The sequence below is a fragment of the Planococcus citri genome, chromosome 3 (assembly GCF_950023065.1).
Source record: "Planococcus citri chromosome 3, ihPlaCitr1.1, whole genome shotgun sequence".
NCBI lineage: Eukaryota > Metazoa > Arthropoda > Insecta > Hemiptera > Pseudococcidae > Planococcus > Planococcus citri.
The window spans coordinates 46192764-46220439 of NC_088679.1; the positions used below are offsets into that span (position 1 = coordinate 46192764).

At 32.9% G+C, this 27676-nt stretch overlaps 1 protein-coding gene and 1 long non-coding RNA gene across 4 annotated transcripts in view; both read left to right on the top strand.

Moving 5' to 3' along the window:
* The window catches only part of LOC135838399 (UNC93-like protein), a 56617-nt gene extending 33851 nt beyond the window's left edge, over window positions 1-22766 (top strand). For all 3 annotated transcript variants that reach the window (XM_065354010.1, XM_065354012.1, XM_065354011.1), the window contains exons 4-6: window positions 17330-17492; window positions 18253-18520; window positions 22317-22766. In XM_065354010.1, the coding sequence (XP_065210082.1) occupies window positions 17330-17492; window positions 18253-18520; window positions 22317-22648 (763 nt within the window). In that variant the 3' untranslated portion in view covers window positions 22649-22766. The remainder of the gene's footprint in view (window positions 1-17329; window positions 17493-18252; window positions 18521-22316) is intronic.
* A 1960-nt stretch (window positions 22767-24726) lies between these two features.
* On the top strand, window positions 24727-25432 carry LOC135838401 (uncharacterized). Its single transcript, XR_010557404.1, has 3 exons — window positions 24727-24861; window positions 25159-25232; window positions 25307-25432. It is a non-coding gene; the product is annotated as an uncharacterized LOC135838401 (long non-coding RNA).
* The last annotated feature ends 2244 nt before the right edge of the window (window positions 25433-27676 follow it).

The following is a 27676-nucleotide window of genomic DNA, read 5'->3' on the forward strand; positions in this document are numbered from 1 at the left end:
AAAAAGTGATTTTCAACTTTGAAAGCCTTATAGCTCCCCTTGTACCCTTTCTACCCACCTACATATACCGTTATTTCTATTATATATCCCACTACGAGTATTTTATTCGCCAAACCAGAATTCTTGTTGTGTTGTGTTTTTTTTGCCTGCACAGATATCGCATACATGTCAAATAGAATGATAACGAAATTTTTTGCGTCCGGTCTACCGTTATATTTGTGTACGAGATGGTCGAGAAGTGTAGTGGAATGATAACTGCGATTTGCATTTTTGTTGGTCTTTTCATTTTCATAAAAGGGAATGTCATGTCCAAGTCCAACATAGTATATGTAGATGGTCAGGAAACACAGGGAAGCTCAGAAGCTGTTTCTGGTACCACGAGATACCGCTGCGCCATCACCGCTGCCTCTCGATCCGACTTGATCAGTATATGTACTATAATTCAATGCTTATGAAATTATAATGACCTCTGTAAACACCTCGTATAAAGTTAAATGTCGTAAAATACGTACACGTACCTATAGGTACCTATCATCGAGATTAAAACATCTCTCCGCTGATCGCCTTCTCGTTCTTTCTCTGTCTCTCACTCACGCTGAGACCTATACTCGAGATTATAATAACTGCACTCTTATAACGGTTATAAATCTAACGTTGAATGTTTCTTACAATGGACTTACGATAAAATGTAACTGAAATAATCGAGTAAATGAGAGCCATAAATTAAAGCAAACGCTCGCCAATATGTTAATGTTACATCACCGTGCTCGTATTTGTACATTCCAATTTATTCTTTGAAACTGAAACATCCCAGTGTTTTCAGAATTAAATACGAATCAACTTTCAACGTCAAGTTCAAAGGTTATTAATTATATTTATTGGATGAATTTCATTCGGTTTAGAATAATAAATAGATACATGCTCAAATAAGAGGAATTTGGTGAAAATCCCTTGATGGGGGACAATGACAAAAAAATGATACCTTTGGTCACACGGGTACAATTAATTTAGGTAATAAGTTGGTCTATTCTCATTCTCAATTGTAATTCTAATTCAATTTCGAATCATTTAAATTTAATTTTTGGTAAATTATTGGTAAATTTTGGTAAATTATCGGTAATTTTTTTGGTAAATTACTGGTAATTTTTTGGTAAATTACTGGTAATTTTTTGGTAAATTACTGGTAATTTTTTGGTAAATTACTGGTAATTTTTTGGTAAATTACTGGTAATTTTTTGGTAAATTACTGGTAATTTTTCGGTAAATTACTGGTAATTTTTTGGTAATTTTTTGGTAAATTACTGGTAATTTTTTGGTAAATTATTGGTAATTCTTTGGTAAATTACTGGTAATTTTTTGGTAAATTACTGGTAATCTTTTGGTAAATTACTGGTAATTTTTTTGGTAAATTACTGGTAATTTTTTGGTAAATTTCGGATACATTTTTTGGTAAATTACCCTTACTGGTAATTTTTGATTAATGACTTTACTGGTAATTTTTAGTAAGTTACCTTTCTAGTAATTTTTGGTAGATTACCTTACTGGTAATTGTTACTAAATTGCGGGTAACTTTTGGCAAATAACTGGTAAATTTCAGTAAATTATTGGCAGGTAATCTTAGGTAAATCATGGGTAATTTTTTGTCAATTACTAGCACTTATTTAGGTACCTACAAAAGTCATTATTGGATGAATTGCTGATAATATGTGATGAGCAAGTTAAGTACATAATACATAGGTATGTTTTTTGCTTGAGAGGTGTGTTGCCTACAAAATTTTTAAAACGCTAGTAATATTTCATGAAATTGGGTCAGGAATTTGGTCAGAGATCAAATTTTTGAAAACTTTGAAGTGTCTTGTAATGACATTTCATATTCAAGTTTCAAGCAAGACTTCGCCAGAATTTTTTGAAAAAAAATTAGTGTGGATTCTATTTTGAAAACTTCAATGATTTCGAATACCTACCTTAAATTCTACGGCTAGAAAACTAAAATTGTTACTGCAGGTAACTTTGTGCTCCTTCCCCTCTACTCAATTTGAGAACAACGATTTTTTAACAATGGAGGCATCTAAACGGGCGAATAAAATTTCAAATTTCTCTCATAAAATAAATAATACTTTGATAAAATACAAAAATACATACACCTCCAGGCCGGATTTCAGGTTCTAAATTTGACCTATATTTGACACACTTTCCATGATATGAAAAATTCAAATTTGAGGCAGAATGACAGTTTGATTTCTATCCTATTTTCTACCCGTCTTCGCAGTCTGAATTCATTGATAATGAGTTTGAGCCATTCCAACACCCCTTCCCCCCATAGATTTTTGAATCGATTTTAACCCAACTTTTTAATATGTAATTCGTTTTTTGCTGGTTGGAGCTCAAAAATGTTTCCGGCAATTAGGTAAGTATTTGAAAAAATGAAAAATTGATTGTTTGCAATCTTATTAGCCGTACCTAAGCCGTTTTGGAGCTACTAAGTCGATTGGTGTTTATTTTAAACAATTCTGGAGTCTTCTCGAAAATTTTCGCTGCTCAGAAAAATAGGTACAAACTGCCTGAAACAATTTTTGAGAATTTTAATCAGTTAAAAATAGGATAAAAAAGATTGCTTCTGTCATTTTAAAAAATTTTAAATGACGTGAATGACGTAGCTTCTTCACCAGGAGTATTTAGAGATTCCCCCATCCCCCTCTCCCAATAATAAGCAAAAGAGGGATCCAAATGCTTAGTAGGTCATTTGAATTAATCCTTTTTTGAGTTAATCGGTTCTATCGCCACACGCGCGGGCCTACGTAAAACAATAAAACTGGTTTATTGTGCTTTTTTTTCATTTCATTTTCGCTAGGCAGCATTCTCAAGTCCGTGATATCGTCTCTTAAATCTTATTGTTCGTTCGTATTTGAAATATTAGTAGATTACGGATTAATTTTTAAATTTGTTGCTTGAAATGTTGAAAACATACCGTTATTTTGAAAGTAGACTGCAGATATTGACATATGCAATTATCTAAACGTATCCTATTACCTATATACATATCTATTACCTACTCTATACACTAGCATAGCATTTTCAGTGTCCGATGCTTATGCCAGACATTTGGCCAACGTTTCTCTCTACACGAAGGCTGTTTCAAAATTAAAGCCTGATTCCAATCATGAATCTCATTAAAAAACGAAATGTCAAGTTTTAGTTTACAAACATACGTCTAAATGTTACGATAAAGCGCGACCATTGAAAAAAATTTGCAAAAAATAATTATAAGGTTTAGCCATTTATACCTTATACACACACACGTTTGCCAACGATTACCAAATTCAATATAATGGTGTTCAGTTGATAGCCTTCTCATTGTACACAACATGGTTAATAATCTAGTAAAAACTACCTGGTAACTATTCATTAAAACCAACAGCTTGACACAGAATTCGCAATTGTCATAATAACTATTTTGTGCACGCAAATCAGACAGAAAAAAATTCATTCAGAGATATTTTTCCCACCAGAAAATTTGCAAATTTAATGGAAGTTTTTTTGAAGAAAAAAAAATACATGTCGTGTCTAGTATAGTGGAATACACGGTTACTAGGTTTATAGAATAAACTGCTAATGCCAAATAACTGTTTGCGAATTACTGTACCTATATAAGACGATAGATAATTGGTTTTAAAAACAGTAATTAAAAATTAAAGAGAAAATTTTGGTATTGAAAAAAAAGTTTAAATAACGAATTTCTTTTGCACGTGATTAGCTGGCAGCTCTGAAAGCCAGAAGACTTCTTCTTTATGGCTTTAGGTATTCGCGGTTCAATTTGGTGTGTAAACTCGCAGTGAAATTCGCGTAAGTATATTCTCGTGCTTGTGCGATTGATCGAACGACTTTTGGCTGAAGTGCGAATAATCTGCTAGTAGGACCGTTATATTTATAATAGTACGATGTCACGATCGCAATTTCGTTGTGTGTATACTAATCGATTGATTTATTTGTTTTTTTAATGAATATGCTAAGAAAGTGAGTCTATGCAGCATGCAAAAGAAACCTTCTAAGTAAATCGAAGGTGTAGATTTGAGTAAATCCTTGCTCGTTACAATTGGAACCAATTGATTTAAAAGTGAGAACAAAAATACTCATGTAAATTTAGATACCTATATCTCATCTGTGCGAGGATATGGTCACCATTCCAAGTTATTTCTCTGTCGTACGAAAAATCTATATTCAATGCCATCAAAACATGGTACCTGCCTAATTCTGCATATTTGGCGGGGAAACACGTTTAATGCGGCACATTAGCGAACCTCGTCTGACTCTTGACCGCATTTTTTGGTCGATCGAAATTCGCGAATCATTTTTATATGATTTTATTCCTTTAAAAATTTCAATTTCCTCTCAAACATATTGACACACGAGTTGACTGATTGAATGAGTGCAGATGAAATAATATTTTCACTATCGATGGACATATAGTTAGGTATCTTACTATGTTAACGATAAGTACACATAAACGTATGAGAAATACAATATGGCTCTCGTACCTATAAGTATCTACCTACCTATACTTTACTTACGTGTGATTAAAACAAACGCAGTCATGAACTTCGTCATTGCATACCAGATATATAATATTGAAGTATTAAATGATGTCATTATCTGCTGCATAATACAATCCACTTCTCTGGCCATAGCTAACAATCCTTTGAAAAATTTTACATCTAGCTCAACGTAGGTATTCTAGAGTTACAATACCTATAAGTACTTGCTATACGTTTCTTCTACCAGTAATACTGGACTGTTTGTTATCTTCCGATGTAAATTATCTCGCTCGACCGATTCTAAACGACCTAATTCTAAACTAGCGAAGAAAAATGTCAGATTAACAATACAATATTATGCAGTTCCATAGCACGAGAACTTATGACCTTTACCTAACTGCTATAAATACACGTAATCTGCATGTGCAGGTATTTATGAGGTGGTGTGTAGGTGGACTCTTGGTATTCGAAAAACGCCAGGGATGGTACCTACGCCCAGTGTGTTTTCGAATACCTACTGGAGAAACCGAAAATTCGCTGGAGGCTGCAGAACGGTTCGAAACCGTCACCAATCGACATGGGAGATCAAAAATAGGGTATAAACCAAATTTCAGGTTTCTTGGTCAATTTTCTGACATTTTGATTTTTTAAAATTTTGGCCCATTTGTATTTTCAAAAATTCGCCAGAACTCGAAAAATGAGTTTTAGTGCCTGAAATTTTGGCTGGTGGTATATTTTGGGGTCCTCTTTCGGTTCCTTTTTGTCCGGTTCAAAATCACATCGGTGTTGGCCAGAGTCAATGTGGACTTGGGCGAAAAAATGAGGATCTTTCCGAGAATTATTTACACCCCTCCCTCATCTAAAGCAAGTATTTTTTTTTCAAAAATTGAGTTCAAAAATGAGTTTTTTGAAAAGCAGAATTTTCCCAGTAGTTTTACTGCAAGAGGACCCGTCCTTCCCCCAAAAAATGTTCATCTTCAAAAAAGTTTATTGGAGAAGTTTCTTCTAGAAAAGTTTTTTTCAAATAGGTACATACATTTCTGAACCTACTCTGTTGGACACCATGGACATGGAGCTATATTTCGGTTTTGAACTTATTTATCCTCAGGGCTACCGTGCCAGTTGCTTATTTATAGATGTAACCATCTCAATTTAAATTGTTCTTTCAGATTTTTTAGTGTACGAAGCACACTATTAGTTTCGGTCTGAAAAGTGAAAAATTCTTTGGCTCAAATGTTCTCTTACATGCATGGACCAATTTTTTTGAAATTCTCATACGTAGATGCGGTCTATATTTTGACCAGCATAATCCAGGATCAATCCACTTTGATTTTACCATCAAAAAATCGAAATCAAATCTGTATTGTTACATCCCTGCTGCTTACTTACTCTATAATATTAGACGAAAATTTCTCTAGTCCATCTACTACGTCTGTAGACTAGATATATCTGCTGATTCTCATCACCATTTAATTGAACACGAATTTTCAAGTTGCTTTTTTTCATTCATTATTTCATAACATCTTCGATTGTTCAAGTTGCTCTTCTTTCCAAATGCAATTTGCGAAGCAATATGGACAACGTTTTATAGGTACAGAGAAACTTTTACTTTCGTAACCGTATTTATAGGTAAATTTATAGCGAATATTTTGACGCGATATTACCACGCTTCAGGAAAACAACCATCGATGGCATGTTGTAATTTATCATCGTGTGTTTACGAAAAAATTTGTCGTTGGTATTTAGCCTAATAAGTATAGGTATTCGATTTCGTGTTAATCGTAATAATTTAATAAAGTCGCGTGTTATGTACTTACTTAAAACACAACACAGCACAGACTTCCCGTCTGTGATTTAATATTCAGAAATTAGGTAGGTAGTAGGTTGAAACTTGAAAGAAAGGTAGCCACCATCTGTTTTTTTTCTTCATTTGTCTGTTCGTCTGCGAATCTTTTAATAAGCAGCATTGATATCTTAGGATATCAGGGTATGTGTCATTTATGTCGTATCGCAATGCTGCATGTAATGAAAGTGATGTCATAGAAAAACGTGTAGATACTCATGATAAGTAGAAGAAAGTATATTATCATTGTTCATTAGGAAATATTCGTTCTTAATTTCTAAATGGTACATCTTATGAACAGTCATACACATTATAGGTACGCGTATTGTGTACCTATAAGTACAGTACCTATAAGCTTATACCTGTTGTGGTTGATGTAGAATTGAATCTTCTTTTTTTTTTTTTAAACGACAGTCAAGATTTAATGTTTATATTTAGGATGTGAAACAAAGGCAAATTTTCCAAGAACTTCAAACTTTTCCTACTGAAACTACAAGTACAAAGAATTGGTTTTACTTCTTCTCTTCCCCATCAATACGACCTCGAATTTCGTCTCAATTATATATTTCCTGGATTCGACTGTTTACGAATTATTCCACCATTTTCATTAAGTTCAGTATGAAATTGAAAGGATGAGTCATGGCTCTCTTAAAGGTACTTGTTACCTATTTAACTAGAAAAAGGAACTCTCAGTCTCAGACGCCAGTCATACCGCTTAACGAATGATTATAGGTGTACGTTCCCATTGTAGGTAGGACCTAGACATTTACACAATATAATTATTGTTTAAACCAAATCACGAAACACTGGCAGAAATTATTTGTTCAAGTGTAGTGCCGTCTCATGAACGTATAGTTTTAAAGGACAATCAATGTCTTCGCATGCTGGTATTTCTTTTGGTTTATTGACAGAATGTTGAAAAAAGTAAAGTTGCAAACAAATCCTTCATCTAAATGTACCTAACTCTAAATTCTAAATCCACATTATAGGAAGGTTCATCGATTTCGCTCAAATAGCCACCACACAAAATTTCAGCCTCCCAAGTGTTTTGGTAGGGGAACCAAGGCTCCTCAAATTAGGTCAACTCTGAAAACTAAAATTTGAAAAATTGGCACTTATACCGTCCCTGATACAATTTGAGATACTGAATCAAATGACGTTATCAGTTTAGCAAAGTTGTAGAAAATTAAATTTAATTTAGAATGGAAATATTGTCATTACATTTTCGCTAGATGAACGCTATTTAGGACTTAGGAGACTTTAATATTTTGTGCAGTGCGCACTGGTCTGTTTTTCAATGAAAAATATTCAAAAAAAAAAAAAAGAGTGAAAGCCAATAAAAATCGTAGCAAAAATATAATGACACCATTTCGATTTTAAATTTAATTTTCTAAAGCTTTGCCTCGCATGAATTTTAAAAAAGTGGCTGGGTTTTCGCTGAAAATCGAGAAAACCATTTTCGTGAATTGAAAAAAATGTCATTTCGTGAACATTCACGGACTTGTAAGGAGGTACAAAACACTTGAAGGGCTGAAATTTTGTATGGTGGATCCTTGATACATATATCCAACACGAGTTGATATCTTGAATTGGCCCTCGAAGGTTCGAGATTTGAGATCAAAATCGAATCCAAGATCTCTCTAATCCTAACTGTCATTTCATGAAAAACCTCTCATCTTTCAGCGCCCGTGAGCGCAGTACTTTCCACCATATCCCCGTGAAAAACGTAACGCCACCTTCGCGTAATATTTTCCACGAGGATATCGTGGAAAATACTGCACTCTCGGGCACTTGTCGAATTTTCCAAAAGTACGTCTATGCACGACAAGTAAATAAGCACCGATCGAGCAGAAAAATTACAAGGTACAATTATTTGTCATGAGATAGCACAAAACTACAGGGTGCTCAGAAAAAAATGAAAATTTTTACACATTAATTGTGCAAAATAGGAACCATATTTTATTGGTGATTTTTGTTGTAATTCGCTATGCATATGGATATTTTTGAAGACCTGTACGAAGGCGTGATAATGCGGAGGTATTTATATGCAGGGCAAATTGCAGGTTAATGTCAAGCGAAACCTATACCCATACCGTTTACATAGGTATGTACGCATGTACATATAATCTGTTTTATAGTAAAACTGTTTACGCAGACCGCGAACATTTCAAGAACTTTGTTACACAATTATCCGCCGCCCGCTTCTTCTCTTCTAAATATGTCTCATAGGTAGAGAGGTACATACTAGAATATAAGACTGTAAGTTGACTAAGTTACTAACTGTAAACGGCTTTCACTATTCAGACGTATTTATCTACTGAACCGTTCTTTTTTCTTACGAGTATTATTGTTCTTGGCGTTATAAACTATTTATCTCATGTAGCCTATGTATGTAGTGTATGCATACATATGTACGTTCAATCCTAGAAATCTTGACCTACCAAATTTTTCTTCTTCTGACCTATAAAACTGGTTTTACGTACAAGTCGCACATCGGATGCGGATTGCGGAGGCGCGCACGCGCAAAAATACCTCACCGAGTCGTCTACGAGACCGAATATTAGCGAAGATTTACACCTCTGGCTCTCTTCAGTGTTTCTCGATGTCATTAAAGGAGAAAAAAATTCCTCAAAGTTTCCACTTCTTAACTGGCATTTTTGCACCAAATAAGTCAAATCTCGTCTCGTGTTTCTGAAACGTTGCTCCGCAATTTGACCACAAATTTATGTACAGGGTGTTCCAGAATAACCTTTCACATTTGTTTTTCTTATTACTCTGAGAGAAAAATGTTTACAAAAATTCTTTTACAACCAAAATGAAGTAGAAACATGCCGTTTTTAGACCGTATATTTGAGTTTCCATTAAAAATCAAGTTTTAAAAATTTTTTCATCGAGATATTTTCCATCATTTTTGACACATTCAACCGAACATTTTTTCAAATTATTGAACACTTCTCTTCCTATCAGTCTCGACTCACGATTAAGATTACCTAGAAGATGTTTCAGAGTCCTAGATTCATCCTGATACACTTTTGACTTGAGGTAACTCCATAAAAAAAAATCATAGGCTGAAAAATCAGGGGATCGAGGTGGCCTTTAAATTTCTGTGTTCAACGAAATTATTCAATGTCCAAAGTGCTCACGCGCTAAACATATTGTGTTGGTCTCTGAATGATAGGTAGCTCCAACATGTTGGAACCAAGTAAGTAACTCTATTTTATCTGCCTTTCAGTTCAGGAACAAGAAACTTGTTCAACATTTTGCCTTACCCCTCACCATCACTGTTTCATTAAACACACATGGTCCCACTACACCAACTTTAGCCACGCCCAACCAAACAGTCAACTTGACGGCGTGTAGAGGTTTCTCGAGTATTATCAAAAGATTCTCTGTACACTTGAAGCGCACATTCTGTATATTCACTTCACTGTTTAGATAAAAATGAGCTTCGTTACCGATGAGTAAAGAGTGAAGGGGTCCAGGAGTCTTTATTTTTAAAAAAAGACCTTCACAGTAAACGTACACTGTACAGCCATCTACTTCTCCAGGACAAAAAATAACTATTGAAACATAATTCGGCATGCTTTGGCTACCTAGAACCGCCTTTACCATTCCCCTAGCTCCACTTGAACACAGATCAGTGGTTACCAAAATGTGAAAGGTTATTCTGGAACACCCTGTAATTATCGGACTCGCTGTGCGAACAAAATTTAAATCGGTTCTCGATTGACGAAACTTGGCCCGCAAAAATTCGTAAATCGCGCCACAAAATAGATACCTTGGTAAGTTAAATTACAATAAGTGTAGGTAAAAACGGTATCATGCCAATAAACCATTATTCGATGCGGTGTGCATGAATCGTGAAAATTTATTTCTCACGAACGAGTAGTAATTACATTTTTATAAATATCTATTTGTCGACTTTTTTTCGTCTCCGGTAAAATTGCTGTTTATTATTCATCATCGACATCATCGTACTTAATGACGACTTTTAATTTCATTAAATCGCGCGCTTGTTTGCGATTGCTTATTACGTTGAAATCAGGAACAAATGGAAAACCTCTTTTCTTTATGGAATCGCGTTTGACGTCAATAGGAAGACGTTTTTTTTTTCGTCACTTTTATTACGGAATTATCGTTTCATTGATATTACTTTTACGTGCTATCAGAGCATTAGTGATCAAGATAGACTATACCTATGTTTGTAGAAATTTTGATAGATATAAGTAGGTTGTTTACAGTGGTACGTCCCGCGATCCTCTAGTTTCGTTTAGGTACCGTTTAATGGTACATGCAAAGCGAACAAAAATCTAAACAGATCGAGTGCAAAAAAATAAAATTTTATATAAGTTTCGTTTTTTCTTTAGTTTTTTAAATCAGTGGTTGGAATTCTGAATACTACTGATTTCGCCAAAATTCGTTTTATAGGATTTCAAAACTTGGAATTTTATTAGATTTTGAGTACCTATTTGAGAGCATTTGGATTACTTGACCTGAATTCATTTTGAGAAGAATCATGCGCAAAATCTGTTTCATAGTTCCAGACGTGCATCAAATATATCCCCCTCGAAGATACAGGTAGGACTGGGAGGGGGGATTTCCTCCCGGGCTCTTGAAGTTAAGGGCTCCATGCCACAGATGAGGTATTTTTTTCTGAATTTGTGTGCATTTTTTAATGGCTAATACAATTCTCTTCGATTATAATTAGGTACCTACCAAGGTGTGTAACAAATTAATCGTGTTTCGAAAATTCAAAAATAAAAAGAAGAAAAAGACCATACATCGTTTCACGAAGGCTCAACTTATTAGAAACTGTAACCAAAGAATGCCCAAGAAGTTCAGGGCATCAGGTCTCTGAGCTCTCGAAGTTTAGGATACTAACCTTTCAAGATCGCCAGTGTGATAATTTTCCTTATTATCAATGCCTGTTTTTCGAAAATTGCGATACCTAGGTGGAATTTTTTAGAGCCTATAAACTGAAATTTTATTTTTTTGGTTGAAAAAAAGGCTGGTTTAATCAGAATTTCCGCGAATTTCCTCCTCTTCAACCGCTCCAACTGTCACTTTGACAGATTCACAATCAATATTTTCTGGGTATTCAAACCATCGATGATAGTGTTATACACCGCTTATCCCTTCGTCCTTCGAAACCAAGATCCAAGAAAGTCTCCTTGTCAGACAGAGCAATCTCAACAAAATGTGCTCAAATTTGTTACTACGATTGAAGTAGAGCAACGGATTAAAGAGGTCTGAGCAAAGATGACCTTGACCCAAAATTTATGCATGTCAAAATTTTCAAGTGGATGTGGTGAAAATCGTTTTTACGAAGTCAAAACATGAATCAATCGAAAATACAAATTTCAAAAAATCTCCACTTTTAGGTGTACAAAAATTTGCCAAAAATCAATAATTGAATTTTGAGCCGCTGAAATTTTGGTCATGGGATTTAAAACCATTCTCTTCTTAAAAATTGAATTTCTTTTTTGAATGGGAAGTGGAAGTCTTGGTCAGGTCTTCGAGTAATTCCTTTGTGAGAATGTGATGATCTAAGGGTAAGGCCACCTATTATGGACCAGCGGCCGTTCTCGTCGGTAATTAGCGCAATCTGTCAGGAAAAACTGTTTTCCGATGTATTTTTCACCAAAAAAACGAATGAGACAAAAATTACAACTGTAAAGTCAAAATTCGCTGAGAAATTTACAAAAAACTGTTTTGAGACTATGAAAAAAATTTTTAGTGTGTTTTTCAACTTTTATTAAAATAATTATACCTATATGTGGTGAATTTTCTAAATGTTATTGACGTTTATAATATCTATCAAAAAAGGACAAAGTTTCTGCTGCAGTGATCAGTTTTTGCTAAAAATGAGGGTATGTACAGAAATTTTTGGTGCAAAGTTTTTTTTATGGGTTGCGCTAATATGGACCACCTGTGATATTGCATTTTTTTTACTCATTTTCATAATTTCTTACAGCCGCTGAAAAGGGGAATGCTTGAAATACTTTTTTTGTTCATTTCTACAAATAAATAGGTATGATGTTTTGAAACGTAAAAATATGTTTTCATTGAAATTCTTCAGGTGGTCCATATTGGGCGTCCAAAATTTTGAACTGTCATTTTGACACTCGTCATTCAACAATTTAAAAAATATATAAAAATAACCGGCACTGCTTAGTTAGAAAACGTTTTTTTGTTCATTTCTACAATTAATAAATATGACGTTTTGAAAAATGTGAAAGTATGTTTATTTTAAAATTTTATAAATGGTCCATATTAGGCGTCCAAAATTTCAAACGGTCATTTTGACACTCGTCACTCAACAATAAAAAAAACATACTTGAAGTTGACTTTCACCCCTGAAGTTTTGTACAGTGTTAGTGGAAGGATGGAACTTCATTTTAAGCCTTTGTGGAGGTTTCTTTACCCTATAGTTTTCAAGTGGCAATTCTCAAAAAAAGTGGTCCATATTTGGTGCCTCTACCCTTATTCATGTCAGCAAAGTCAAGTCATCAAAAATTTCGAAACTGCGCAATCTTATAATCATAATAATTGACAAAGGATCAGTTATTAAAAGTTCAGTTTACCACTTTACCAATACAAACAACACCAACGAGCCTATATTACAGGGACGGTTCAACTAGATGATGAATTGCAGCATTTATCCGATCCTATGACTACGATAAATTCGCTTTGTTAACATAAACTAGTGAAAATTAGGTTAATACGTAAACTATTCTGTAATAGTACGAATATACGTGCAAAAATTTGCGTGAAAAAAAATCCTCACTGCTCGGTAATCAGCTCTACGTACCTATAGGCAAATCCGTACGCATATCGTTGCGTACTAGTAGATAATAATCTAGACCTTGATCTTGTTGACCGTACATACAAATGGCTCGGATCATCGACCTCCAGCGGTAAAGAAGGGCACCTTGTTTTTGCGCGAATAATTAACGACTATTTAATCGGTATCGTACCGAATCCGTGCAACCTTAATCGAAATTCCATTGTATGAGCTGCTGATCGATCCATCGATCGATCGAAGAATCGAGTTGAACATCGCGGCAGAGATCGTGCGACGACGGTTAACCGCCAAGGTGCTTGAAAACTCACCTATCTGTTATAAACTCGGTTCATATGACATGCGTATGTGTGTTTTTTTTGCCGCGTGTTTATGTAAACGTGACATTGAATATGGTAGATAGGGTTTTCGCCTTTTTTTCTTTCTTTTTACTTATATGTTTATGAATTATCAACGGCTGTTTCATGTGAATTGGCAATTGGCATTACAGAGTTTTGGTCGCGATGTGTATAAAAACAAGTGAAAGTGTGTCACCAACACTCTTGTGATATCTGTAGCGCGTCTTCCCGTATGCATTTTTCTTGTCAATATCTAATACTAGGTATTAGGAGGAACCTATCACCTCTTCTTACTCGTATATACATACATACCTATAGGGCGTAAAATTCTTCCTTTGATCTTCTAATCTTTAGGTAACACTCTCTGCATTAACGCTTCTTCCGTACGTTTGTAATGGACATCCTTTGGCGATGAAATTTAATTAAATTGAGTAAGGATAGAAATGCTCGCAAAATAAAAATGAATGCAAAATGCCAAATAATGTCTCGAGGTAATGTTCGTTTTGCAAAATTATTTCCTCTGGCTTTTCTTAGTTTTGAAAGAAGAAGAATTTTCAATGAAATTTTTAAATTACCGAGTGTCCTATATTTTTTTAATGGGTAATTTCAATCAACCAAGTCAATCGAGTATTTATTTTAGATTGATACATGTTCATTATGATTTTATGAAGCTGAGTGATCGCTTTTGATTACCTGTCTCGTCTGTCTCTCTACGTCTTTACCAAAAGCCAACTAAGAGGAGATATATTTTCAACCATCATAATTTAATGAATTTTTAAACCATGCACCTGAATTAATAGGTACCTTTAACAATGATTTTTTTGTTCAAAACAATGTAGGAGAAATGGTAGGTAGGTATTTACCTAGTCTGTTGACCCATTATTTATTGTTTGTAGTAGTTTCTGTTTTGGTTTCTGTTTCTATACATATACCTACCAGATGGTCGAATTGGTTCGGTTAGAAAAAAAAAATTGAATATTAGTTTCGGGACTCTCTCGATACATCACCTCTCAAAAATACTAGGTTTCTATTTTTTACGATTTTTTATTGAAAATCTAACAAACATGAAAAAATTCCCCATATTGCTCTCTCCACCCCTCACCCTCACCCCAAAAAGTTTCTGAAATCTAAAAAACAATTTTTATTTTACTGTAACCCAGCATTCTTTGGAAATCTCTTCAATGTTACTCGTATTTAGCTCACATCCAAAAAATATTTGATTATTGAAAAAAAAAAATTTAGAGCAAATTTTTCAAGTACCTTTGTGATATATTTTTGGTTCGTTTGTTCAAATTTTGCTAATGTTTAGTTTTACTTTTTATCTTACGAGGAAGCCTCTCAAGATGTCGGTCTCCGATTTGAACGGGACACCAGTTCTTGAAAAGAGCATGGTCTAAAACACCCACATACTTAACCAAAGTTTCAAGTGCCCAAATTATTTTTCAATTTTTGGAAAAATTTTTGAAGTTTCAAAATAAATTTTATCATTCTAGGCCATTATGGAGCCTAAAGCGAGATTTCGATTTCTCCAGGGTTTTAAAATTTCTCCAGAAGGCGTGATGAATCAATTTAAACTGCTAAAAATCAAACACATTTGAAGTTTTTTTCCACATTTATGCCGATTTTCAGATTTAAGTATATGTATCGTACATCGAAGATCTTTTTTGATCAAAATAAGTATATATCAGGAAAAAAATTCAAAAAATCAAAATTTTCTGTTTGCATGGAAATTTTTGAATTTGCACAAATGGCTATTCATATTGCCTAAAAAACACACAACTGATCAATTTTTCTAGAATTCTAAAATGTCTTCAAAAAAGGCGTAGAAATTAATTTGCGCTGCTAAAAATCGAGCTGTGGCTCGGTCTCATCGATCTATTCAACAAGTTTATCCACAGTCGGTCTAATTTTCAGACGGACATCTGAAGTGCGTTTTTTTTTTTTTCTAATAAGTCTTTAGTAACAGGTACCTAACTGCAGAATGTTGGTCAAAAAACACCTCGAGTTGTCCGCTTAGAAATCGGTTCAAATATGAATAAACTATGTAAACTTTTCGAGAATAAGCTATAATTCGATTTTCAGCTGACCGCATCAATTTTCACTTCATCTGGAAGAATTTTAAAATTCTGGAGAAATTGAAAATAGGGCAGGGGTTCCAGAATGACCGGAAACAGTAAAATTCTGTTTGGGGGAGTTGATATTCGTTTCAGGACTTATTTCCATAATTGTTAGGTATAGGTATCGAATAATTGGATTTAAAAAAAAAAACATGAACTGTCGAAAATGGTCGACTTTGAAATTTCAAAAATTCGCCAAAAATCGAATAATCAATCCGATTTGCTGAAATTTTAGTTCATATGTATGTATTTTCAAATTCATTTTCATTTCACAAAGAATGTCTACTTTTATTTTTATTTTGCTGAGTAATTATTAGATACCTGTAGCTCATATGATAGAAGCTGTAAAAATTGTTCAATCTGACTTTTTCTTTTTATACTTAAACGGAGAAGGGAAGAGAGTACGTACAACTATTTGGTCTATGAAATGAAAGGATTTAAATTTGAAATAATTGAGATTGAAAATTTAAAAAATCCCACAAGATGATATCAGCTAAACTAATTGGAAATCTTAGTAAATTTAAAAAAATTACCCAAATCAAATATACCAAAATTTTGAAAATTATTAATTCAAGCCTTTTCGAATAATTTTTTTGCTGCATTCATTTCTACTTTTTTTCACACTCCTAATTAGGAAGGTTCAGTCAAATCATGTAGGTACTAGGTACCCTAAAAAAAATTAAAATGGCAAAAATTCGCCCTATTCAAGATAATTTGTTGACTAAGAAATTGAAATGAATAATTACCACTGCAATTCCAAAAATTTTGGTGCAGGCTCCTAGTACTCATGGCTCACTCTGGTACTGCATTATTTTCCAAAATTCGCACTTTTCATCGTTATCAAGTTGATAATTACATATTAGTCTGAGGTTTTCGACTAACTACACTTCTCTCAAAATACAGTACTCTAATTATTCATTTCAATTTTTTAGCCAAAAAATTTCTTAGATTGGACACAGTTTTTAAAAACTTTGAAGACAATATTATTCTCTGATATTTCTCCGTGAATTACTTTGACCAGATATCAAAAAAATTGAGACGATATTAATTTCGAATTTTTTCCTACGCACACTGTAGGTATAGTTCTCTTCTTCCCTGCACCTCTCCTTCTCTATCATTATTTTTTACTGCTTCAATGTAAGAAGTATGCGTTTATTTCGTTTGAAATGCCAATAAAATTGCATATTCGCGTTGCATAAGGAAACGTCGTCTGTGTCAGCTGTCCATGATTGTTCATTGACATGGAATACGTTGTCGCTGTACGTCGGTTCGAGCTGGACGTAAAATAGCGTTATTTTATTAGAAAATCAAGGCTATTCCAACGTATTTATATTGTGAATTTGGTCGTTACAATTTCATTTATAATTAAACGACATATTAAGTAATGTAAGTTATTACATGGAAGCGTAAAATCATCGTTGCATATCATGCGGTGTCGTTGTGATCTCATTTTATTAATTCGCCCTTTTTGTAAAATTCCATGCCATGCATCATATAGCGTATGTTTACTTTGTAGTCTATTAGAATAGGCTATGGTACGTTTGCAATGTCACATATTTGAAGTACGAGTATATATTTACATGTTTCATTGGTATTTGGTGGAATACGAACTTTCTAGCCCATATTCGAATTTAAAATGCTTTACGGCGAATTTGATGATTTTTTATTTAATTCTATTTTACTTCTTTTGTTCTCAGGTATGGTGAAAAACAAACAAGAGCCAATTCCCAAGGGCTGAGTGGTATACAATTATTATCAGCTACGGCGTACCAGCTGAAGAAACCTTACCAACAGTTACTAATACCGATAACCATATGGATCGGTATGGAGCAAGCGTTTATTGGAGCCGAATTTACTTCGGTAATTATTCACTTTCGTATTATTCGTCGCAATTGACCGTTAGTAAGACTTATTTCGTTTATAAAACAGAGTGAAATGATGTTTCCCATAGCTGAATCACGAGAACAACACGACAAAAGAAAGTCTTCCTCTGATTTTTTTCCGTCTAGGGAACTTTGCCAAATCGAATTATTAACATAAAATAATAACCGAGTAACATACCGAAATGTATATCCTACTTATTGATCAATGACATAAATTCTATCAAACTGGTTCTTTGAAAATTATATTTTTTAATCTCAAATTCTCAATTTGACTGATGCTGTTTCCGATCTACTCGTATTTATTTACATACAAGAAGTCGAATAACAGATGATGAAACGTGTACGTTTCCATCGAATGAAATTAGTACGATAAATTTCAAGTATTGTTTCGCGAATACACGATAAATATACTCCTCGGAGAGTTTTGGAACAGGTCCAAATTAGGTACACGATACAGGTAAAATATATTCCAGCTGATTTTTATGCGGATTTTCTTTCTCGTCAATCTCAATCTGTCAGTGGGGAAAAATCAGGCTATTACCTGATCTAGCTGTATCGTAATCAATGGCTGAGGGGTGAAGGGGAAAAATGAGTGTCCATGAATTAGTATTTTGGGATCCCTCCGTGAACTAATTTTGACTGCACCCTACCAATTTATGCTTATAATAGGTACACGTAACTGTAGGTATGTACCTATCATTTCAATAAATGTAATAATTTGTGGTATTTTTTTGCAGGCTTACATATCCTGCGCTTTAGGAATTCACTCAGTAGGTTACGTTATGATATGTTTCGGCGTCGTGAATGCGATTTGTTCCTTGTTGTTCGGTACGTTGATGAAGTACATTGGCAGAAGTCCGTTGATGGGTTTAGGATTCGCGATACACGCCTGCTTAATATGGGTATTGATCATATGGCGACCTCATCCAAGTTCACCGCATATATTCTTTACAATATCTGGCCTATGGGGTGTCGGTGACGCTGTTTGGCAGACGCAAGTAAACGGTAAGTGACCTTTGAAAATATCCTTGGATCGTCATCTCCCCCGTTTGTGCATCCATATTATTTAGTTGAGGAACTTTCGCTGAAACATTAAATCGTACGGTCATGATTGTGGCTGATGATTGCGCGCATACGTAAGAAAAGTGGTTGAACGGAGTTCAAAAGTGATATAAATTCGATGAATGGTGGGCACGCTGCGAATAATATGAAAACGTCATTAATTGCGCATAAAGAATTCCAACCGCGATCGGAACCCTCATGTATGCGAATTTTACTCGTTACATTGTTTCGTTTAAATGAAAAAAATCGAGAGAAATCTGTATTTAGGTATTGTTCGAGTATAATGGCCTTTAATGTTGATAATTAGTTAATTTCGCTATTTCAATAATCAACACAACAATATTGTGCTCGATATGCGAAATTATAAACCATATGTTACATTATGAATGTCAAATTCCTTACTTACCTGTGTGCTCGTCTACCTACCTGCCTTACCTATATTCCTGTAAATATTTCATTTGGGCTTTTGATTCATTTGATGGCTATGTCAGCTACGTTTTGCGATTCTACTTTTATTCGATAAAATACCCAATGCATATTTGTAAACGTACCTATAGGTATCAAAGCAATGGAATAACAATTTTAATCATAAGAAGGAGTAATATAAAAGTAAGCGTGTTTTTAGGGTCATTTCAAAATGAATCAATCAACTGTAAAAATCTAAAAAAAAAAAAAAAAAAAATGCAATCTTCACCAATATTAAAATACGTAGGTATGCTTCAATTCGTCGACATTTTAATAACATTTTTTATCTCAGCATTTCGTCTTGATTCAGAATTGTACATAACTGTATCAAATTATTAATTTCAAAATTCCGTACGTATTTTCTGCGATGATTAATGCGATTTATTTGTAGGCGCTTTTCGTTGGAATATCATAATGACAATTCTTTAGATTTTTAGCTTCTTAACAAAATATTTTTAGTTAGATTACTTTTTTTTGGTTGATAGAAAATTATGCCCCAGTTCTTTCAACTTCAAAAAAATAAAAAAATCATGATTTCATTAATTTTTGAACGATTTTTTCGGATGGAAGTAAAAAATATTTATGTACTTATCCTGTTTTCTTGTTTGAGTTTTTTCTTCCGTCAAAAAATGGTCACTTCTTTCTTTCTTTCTTTCTTTCTTTTTTTTCAAGAACAAAAATGTTTAAAAATTGAAAGTTATTATACCTAGCCTAACTACGTCCCTGCTTTTTTTGAATGATCGAAGATTTAACTTTTTTTAAATGGTTCATCGCTAAAAACTGAAAACACTGACAGGCCCCTTGCTAAAAAGACTTGTTAATTCGAAGTCCTTTTTTGTCTTTTTTTAGAGAATAAAGTCCCTCCACGTAATAATCATGTGAAATTTGTTCAAATGTGTTTAAAATGGAGTTTGAAGAACAAAATAAGGTAAAGTACCAGTTGTGGTTATACTTTTTTCAACATGCTCTGAGAAGCCCAAATTTCAACTTTTTTCCAATTTGTTGATTTTGTTGTGTAGTGTGACTGTTGAACTACATAATACTTGGGAGGAAAAAAAAATCAAGAATGTTTCATTTCTCAGTAGAGAATCTCAAAAACTTCCAATTATCCACTAACCGGGCCCCCTGGCCCGGTTGCGGACAAAGACTGCTCTAAATAGTACTAGATGAAATCAAAAATTCTCAAAAATATGCAGAGGTGGTTATTTCATCTTATTACTATCCAAAAACTTCCGCAGTTATGAAAAATTACATATTTGACTCGCTTTTCTCCATTATTGAAATTTTCCTTCTAAAAAATTTTAAAATCTGCATTTTTATCATTTTGAAACTTCAATGCTTTTGTACATAGACTTCATGGGTGAATTTTCATGTTGTCATGAATGCAACGAAATGAATAAATGTTACAAAAAAAGATACGAGCGATAATTTTTTTTTTTAGCCCATAGGAACGATTATCCACAACTGGGACCCCTATCCACAACTGGTACTTTACCTTAACTGAAATCGAAAATTTTCAACGTTTTTTAGCTGCCAAATTAAAGGGTTTTCTCAACTTTTTCAACAGATACGTAAAAATAGGGGTCAAATGGGTCAACTTCACCTATCAAAACTTTTTTTCTTGTTTTAAATCAAAAAATCGAATTTTTTTGCAAACTTTAAATTTTTTTAAATCAACTTTGCAACATGGTACCATCCCAATTTTTTATTAATATGTTGTTCAACATGAAACGTTGTCCATAATATAATATATTTTTTTCAGAATTTTTGGGAGTCGGAACGATATGAAAACTACGTTTCGAAACTTTTTGAGCTAATTTTTTGTACGAAAAAAAGTGGCAGCACTGATTTTTATGATATCACCAAAAAGCTTTTCAAAACCCCTAACTATGGGAAAATGTTCCATTTTGGTAGGTATCGCGGTTATCGGAATGGATCTTGAAGCGTGATTGTATAGTTGAAATATGACTAGAAACGTTCTTTGGAGTATAAGATCTATTTATTTAGGTATTAAGTAGATATTTATGCAAATTTTAAAACTGTTTTGGAAAATCCAAACTTTAATAGAATGCTCTGTTCTCATGTCAGATTGAGTAGCGAAATTTTTTAATGAACTAAGTAGGTATTTGTAATTTTTGTGAGGTTTCCATTGGTATGTACTTCATTTTTTTAAATGAAATGAAATAAATGAATTGTTTGCATATTTACCTACTTTTATTTTGAGAGGTTTTTGAACAAAAAGAAAATTATCAAAATTCGAGGTTCTTAAATTTGCAGATTCACATTTTTAAAAAAATTGAGGCCCTGAAAATATGTCTTTTTTTTACCAATGTTGAATGTGAATCTGGAAACGATGTTGCCATATCTTGCATTTAGGCATTTTTTGTCAATAATGTCTCAGGTTGCCTGGAAATACGATGGTAAATGAGTTTCCAAAATCGTTGTTTTCCAAAGTAATAATTGTAATTGACCATTCGATTTTTGACTAATTTTGCAATTTTGAAAAATGTGAACTTCTGTAGAACCCTTGATTTTTTGATTTAGGTAAAGCTGTTGCAATGCTTTTGGGATCTTCTCTGTTGTTCTAAGGCTTTAGAAAAAAAAATGGAGTGAAGAATTTAACTACGAGTATCATTGACCCAGTGGTTCCCCATTCATTGTTTGAAGGCTTTCTCAAAAAAAAAAAAAAAAAAATTAGAATTGAGGAATTCTTGTTTGAATTTCTTTCAATTGTGATTCGTTTTTGAAAAATTGAATTTAGAATCATGCCTCTTGCGATACCTTTTATTTTCGGATTAGGTCATTCAATTATTGGGTAGATATGTATTTATGTAATCATGAACCCCTCCCTTCCCCCTTTTCCACGCCAATCTTACTCTTATCCCATTTCGAAATTTTTTTCTCGTACTGTGACTGTGACTGATCAATTCTTAAAGATAATTAAGGAGTTGGAAAGAATACCTAGGTATATCGAAAAAAACTTCTCGGTTTGAATATTTTTGAGTTTTTAAAAAAGTTATTTCATCGAACACACTGTTCAGATGACGTAAATAGCCGTATTTAAAAAATCTTCGATCATCTGCTTTTTTTTCTAAATTACAAAATCTTGAAAATTTTTAGTAGGTACCACCTCAGCCACATCGATAGTGAAATCCTCGCGATGGCGTAAAATTCTCGCTAATTATAAAACGTTTGCGCTGTGTACCTCTATACGTAGATATACCTAGATATTATAAATCAATCGCTAATAATACTTTAATGATTTCTATTAAAGGTATGTACGGAACGCTATTTCGAAGAAACAAAGAAGCCGCTTTCAGTAACTTCAGGCTGTGGGAATCGACTGGCTTTGTGATTGCGTACGCTTATAGTACCCATCTTTGCGAAAAGAAGAAATTGTACGTAATGGGCTGTGTATTAGTGATCGGATTCATCGGTTACATTATCGTTGAAATCAGACACAAAATCCGAGCAAAAAGGAGGAAGAGTTTGGCCGAAGATCCCAAGGCAGCAGCTGCCGAAGCTGCTAAACCTAACAACGTTATCGAAGAAACTGATGACGAAAAAGATGATATAGACGATGAAATTATAGTTACACATTTGTAAAATTTTTTACATCGCCATATTGCCAGCTAGTTGAGCATCACATGAAGTGATAGTATTTATATACGTTGAATTACAAAAAAAAAAAAAAAATACCGTGATATTTTTCCAAAATTAAGAACACGTTGGCAAAACACGGAAAATAATTTAGTCAGTGGTTAGTTGAGGGTTTTCTCGATGAAAATATTTTTTCATTTTAATAATTTTCATTCATTTACATTTTACAGTTTGTTTTTTTTTCATTTTTATTCCTTTTTTTCTGTCCTTTCAAATCGCGTATCGTATCTAAAAATATGATGATAAGTAGGTAGTTAACACGTAGGTATTTTGTTGTAATGAAAAAAATACACCACTGACTTTGTGAGCTGTGATAGAAAAGAATTTATATAATTAGTGTATAAGTCGTTAGAAAAATGTAGTCTTACAAAGATAAATAAATGTATGTAACGACTAAAATCTCATTTTACCCCATTTTTTTCAGCATTGTAAATGTAGCTTAGCGAAACAAATTGTTTTTTTTTTTTTATTATTTTATATTTTTAATTCGTTTAAACGTAAATATACAAGTCGTAAAAATAAATTCATTATTTTCTAGGCGTATTAACGCGAATAAGCGTATTTTTGTGATGTGAGCAATCATAGATAGGTATATAAGATTTCATAAGGAAATTGTTCTTAGCCTAAAAAAAAAAGTATGATGGTTACCAACTTGGTTTGTTATAATTCTACTATTTCCAGTGTAATTATTTGTTATTTATTTTTTTTATACATGCATTCTTTTTAAACAGTTTATCGAGTATCACAATTTTAAATTGGTTATCATTCATTTTATACCGGATACAGTTTATTTTTTTGTTTTACGAAATATTTAAAAAAAAATATTCCTTTGAAAACGATTATTTTTTTTCTTTCGTAAACTTGATAGACTGTTTAACATTTTAAGTACCTATATCATTTTGTAAATTGACGATCTTTTGTCTTTTAAGTGAACCGTGTATTGTAATGATACTTATTCTAACGAAATTTATTTTAATTTTGAAATAGAAATACGTGCTGAAATTTCATAGGTACCCAGTTATACATGTAAACTTCATACGAGCATTTTTAGAAAAAAATTGCATTTGCGGCCATATCTTTATATGTGATAAGTATCTAGATATTAAAAAAGTTGTTGGTGAAACAATTTTATTGAATATGAAATACCAAAAAAACAATTCGTTTAAAATAAGTACAAAGTGTATATAAGAATATCTGTTACATTATTTTTTTTCCTTTTTTAATTTTTTTCTTTTTGTGTCAAATTATACGTAATTAAAGGAATTATATTCGTGTACAGTAAATTTAAATATTTATTTTGATTTTAAATATTAGAATGTACTATTGTAAAATATAATTTAAATAAATATTTTACGTTGACTTATCGTTCGTATGAACTCGTGGAATCGATTCAATTCGAATCCAGCAGTAAAATTTCCACCCAAATTGTTATTATTGAAGCATTTGTTTCCTGAATAAATATCACAACTCATACCTACCTATCAAAACATAGAGAAAAATTTACTAACCGGATGTTTCAAGCCTTGGAAATTAGAACTTGTTCTACGCAGATTTTCAAACATGATAAATAATTGCAGTTAATTTTCTTGTTTTATTTGCAAAATACTGCTTATTAACATTCTTCCAAAAAATACGCGCTCAATTTTCAAGTTCATTACCTTATGTTTTGGATTAGGTAAAAAAAAAGCCGCGATGTGGTAGGAATAACTTATCTATAGCAAAGTTTTTGGTTAAAAGCGATAAGAAGAATTATCTAAATATCAAGAGTTTCTCTCATTAGGCATTGCTCAACAAAGAACAATGACAATGAATTAAATTAATTAGATTTAATCGTGGAATAGTACCTAGCTGCTCTATAGTGTGCATCTAGACCCTACACATGTAAATGGAAGTACTCTGCTGTCTTCCAATGTTTTACATACGTACGAAAATTATCTCCGACCTTAGTCATGGTTGATTATTTCAGAATTCAAACTCATATATCCGATTCTTTCAACAGTAATGCTTCAAGAAGGCATATGTTGTATCATTAAAAATTTTATTCCAACGCATTCACAAATATGAAGGACACACACATTTCCGTTTACAAATGGGATTCTTATCGCCTGGGATACTGACTGACGTAGTTTGTTGTAGTTACTTATATTCAACGTTGGTAGGTAAGTATTCTTGTTCTTTTTTTTACCGCAAGTGAGAAAATTTCAAGACAATTTTCTGCACACCACTTGTAAGTTAAGTATGCATAGTTAGGTATATTTGGTCAAGATTCAAATTAGACAACCAGTCTGAGTTCATAGAAGAGTGAACTTTTTTATGATAAATTTCCGTCGCTGTATTTCTTCCTGCGTTGTAAATTTATGGCCGGGTGAGGGTAAATTTTCATGTTATTGTTCCATATTCCGAAAATAAAAATACCTACTTACTGTTTTTTGTTACGAGTATGTTTTATGTTTCAGCCCAGCTCGAATATTTCCTGTAACCTTAATTTGTATTTGTACGTTCTCAATTGTAACAAGAAAACTACCCTAAGGTAATAGAAACAAAAATCAAAATAGAATGAAAAGAATATAGGTACATACCTACATTAAAATATCACTTTTACAGGACCACTTCCATAGTTTGTTGTACCGAATTTTGAAAAATTGGATGTTCACTACAAGCATCGAACCCTAATTTATAAAATTCACATTGAATTTGGTGATTATTTTCGAGACGAATTGTAGCCAGAAAAAAGCGTCAGTTTTCATTTATTATTCTCTCAAAAATGAAAAAAATTTCTAGGTAGAGTATCTCAAAACTGAGTAAAAGTCAATCTTTGAATTGCTCAAATTAGTACATCTTCGATTTACAGAATTTATGAAAGAAATTGAAATATGTACCTTGGAAACTTCAAGCCGAAAAAAATGAAGGAAGTCATTGACCTAGGTACCAATCAAGTTGAAAACAATTTTCATCAATTTTACAGGAAATTTACTTATTCCTATTTAACAGAAATAATCCTCTGAAAGTAAAAATTTTGCTTTTCGAATGAAAACGTTAATTTTTAAATTTTTTTAAATTTACCATTTCATCGAAGATTAAAAAATTAATTTGGGAAGCTGGAATTTTGGTTGAGGAGGTTTTGGAGCATGCTTTCTTCGGAAATACAATTTCCCCTGTGATCTAAATTGGTTAAATTAGTGGAATTTCTGAAAAAGTCGCATGGAGGCTCCAAAGCAGCTCGAAACCACGTCTTACAGGTCAACTCATGCCTGTTGAAATTAGAGTGTGTGGAGTGAATTTTGGCTTTCCAACTTCATTGCAAATAGGACATTCCCAAATCACAGCTTTTTTGGTTATTTGGAAAAAAAAAATTTTTCATTTTTGACCCAAAATTTGATTTTGAAAAATTCACCAAAAATCATAAAATGCGCTCTAGCATCTGAAATTTTGGCCAATTACGTATTTTTGCACGCTCTTTCGATCTAGCTTCGTCCACTCCAGTGCAAAAATCACTCTCATAAATATTTATTTCTCTCTTTTGACTTCTTACCTATACTTTTTCTTAGTGATTTTCATTTTTGCCATTTTAACTAATTTTTATGATATTTCGTGCAGTTTTTCATTATTTTATAGAATTATGGCAAAGTTTTCTCAATTTTTTGCATCATGTTCAATAATTTTATGACAATTTAGCTAACTTGAATATTTGATTTTGGATGTACGTAGACGTACTAATCAATAATTTTTGAATTTTGTATTCACAAAAACTCAAACTCTTATGGGGAAAAAAAGGAAATATGGCGTTGTTTGAAACTTCGGAAACTACATAGTTGTTCAAAATGTTCTTCTGACTATTTTGTTCAATTTGTTATTCGATTTCTACTGAGGTCAAATGGTTGTGGTTTCTCTTTATTGTGGTCAAAATGTTGACTAAATAAAACAGAATGAAGGGAACATGGTTTTCAAAGAAAAATTTTTGCATTGAGTTATAATCGATTTCCATGATATTCATTCGGAAGTAAATTCATTTAATGTAGCTTGCAATTTTTATAGTAAACCATTTTCACTATACGTTTAAAATGAGGTATTCTGTTTCGTTTTTAAGTAAAAGTTCACCACTTTTTTAGGTTTTATTTCCCAGGTAAAAAATGTTGACGCAGTTGGCTCAACTTTTTTCGGGGAGAGGGAGTGAGAAATTTTCGTTTATTTTTAAAAACAAGAAATTTTGTATTTTTTGGGAGGTCTGTCGACAAATATTACGAAATCGTAAACGTAGAATCCACGATGATTTTTTAGACCAAGTATCCACGTAGGTAAGTCTAACGTGACATTAAAAAAATGTAAAATGATTAACAAGTAGGCTTATAAATTACTATAAAAATAATGGAAAAACAAAGCACGAATGCAACATACACGATAATTATGAATTGAAGGCAAAAAAAATGTACACACACGAAGAGAAAAACGCATCGTGGGAATACGTCTTCAAAATACAATGAAATTTTTTCGAATAAACGCAAAATTACTGATATTCAAAGAGAAATAATAATTAAATATGAAAGATAGGTGAGCCTTGGCTTTAAAATACAGGTTTGGTTCGAGTAAAAACATCCCGTCGGAGAACTGATATCAGATACCTAACAAGCCGTTTTTTTCTTCGATAAATCAATTTTTCCAACAAAGATACTCGCAGTCAAGAATCATTCGCAGGTACCTACCTATCTGGTATTTTCAGTAGATAATACTTATGGGTATGTAATGTACCTGCATTAATTAGGTACATAGATACCTAGTTAGCTACATATACATGTACTAGAGAAATTTTATTCGTTATTAGTTCAATATTTATAACTTCACCCATGCACGTAATTTCATTACTGAAATGGTCATCTACCTTCCGATCAAATATGGAAATTTTTCCAATGATTTTTTTTTATGGAAATAGGGAAAACAGAAACGAAAATTATTACAATCCCGACGCTGGTTGTTCAA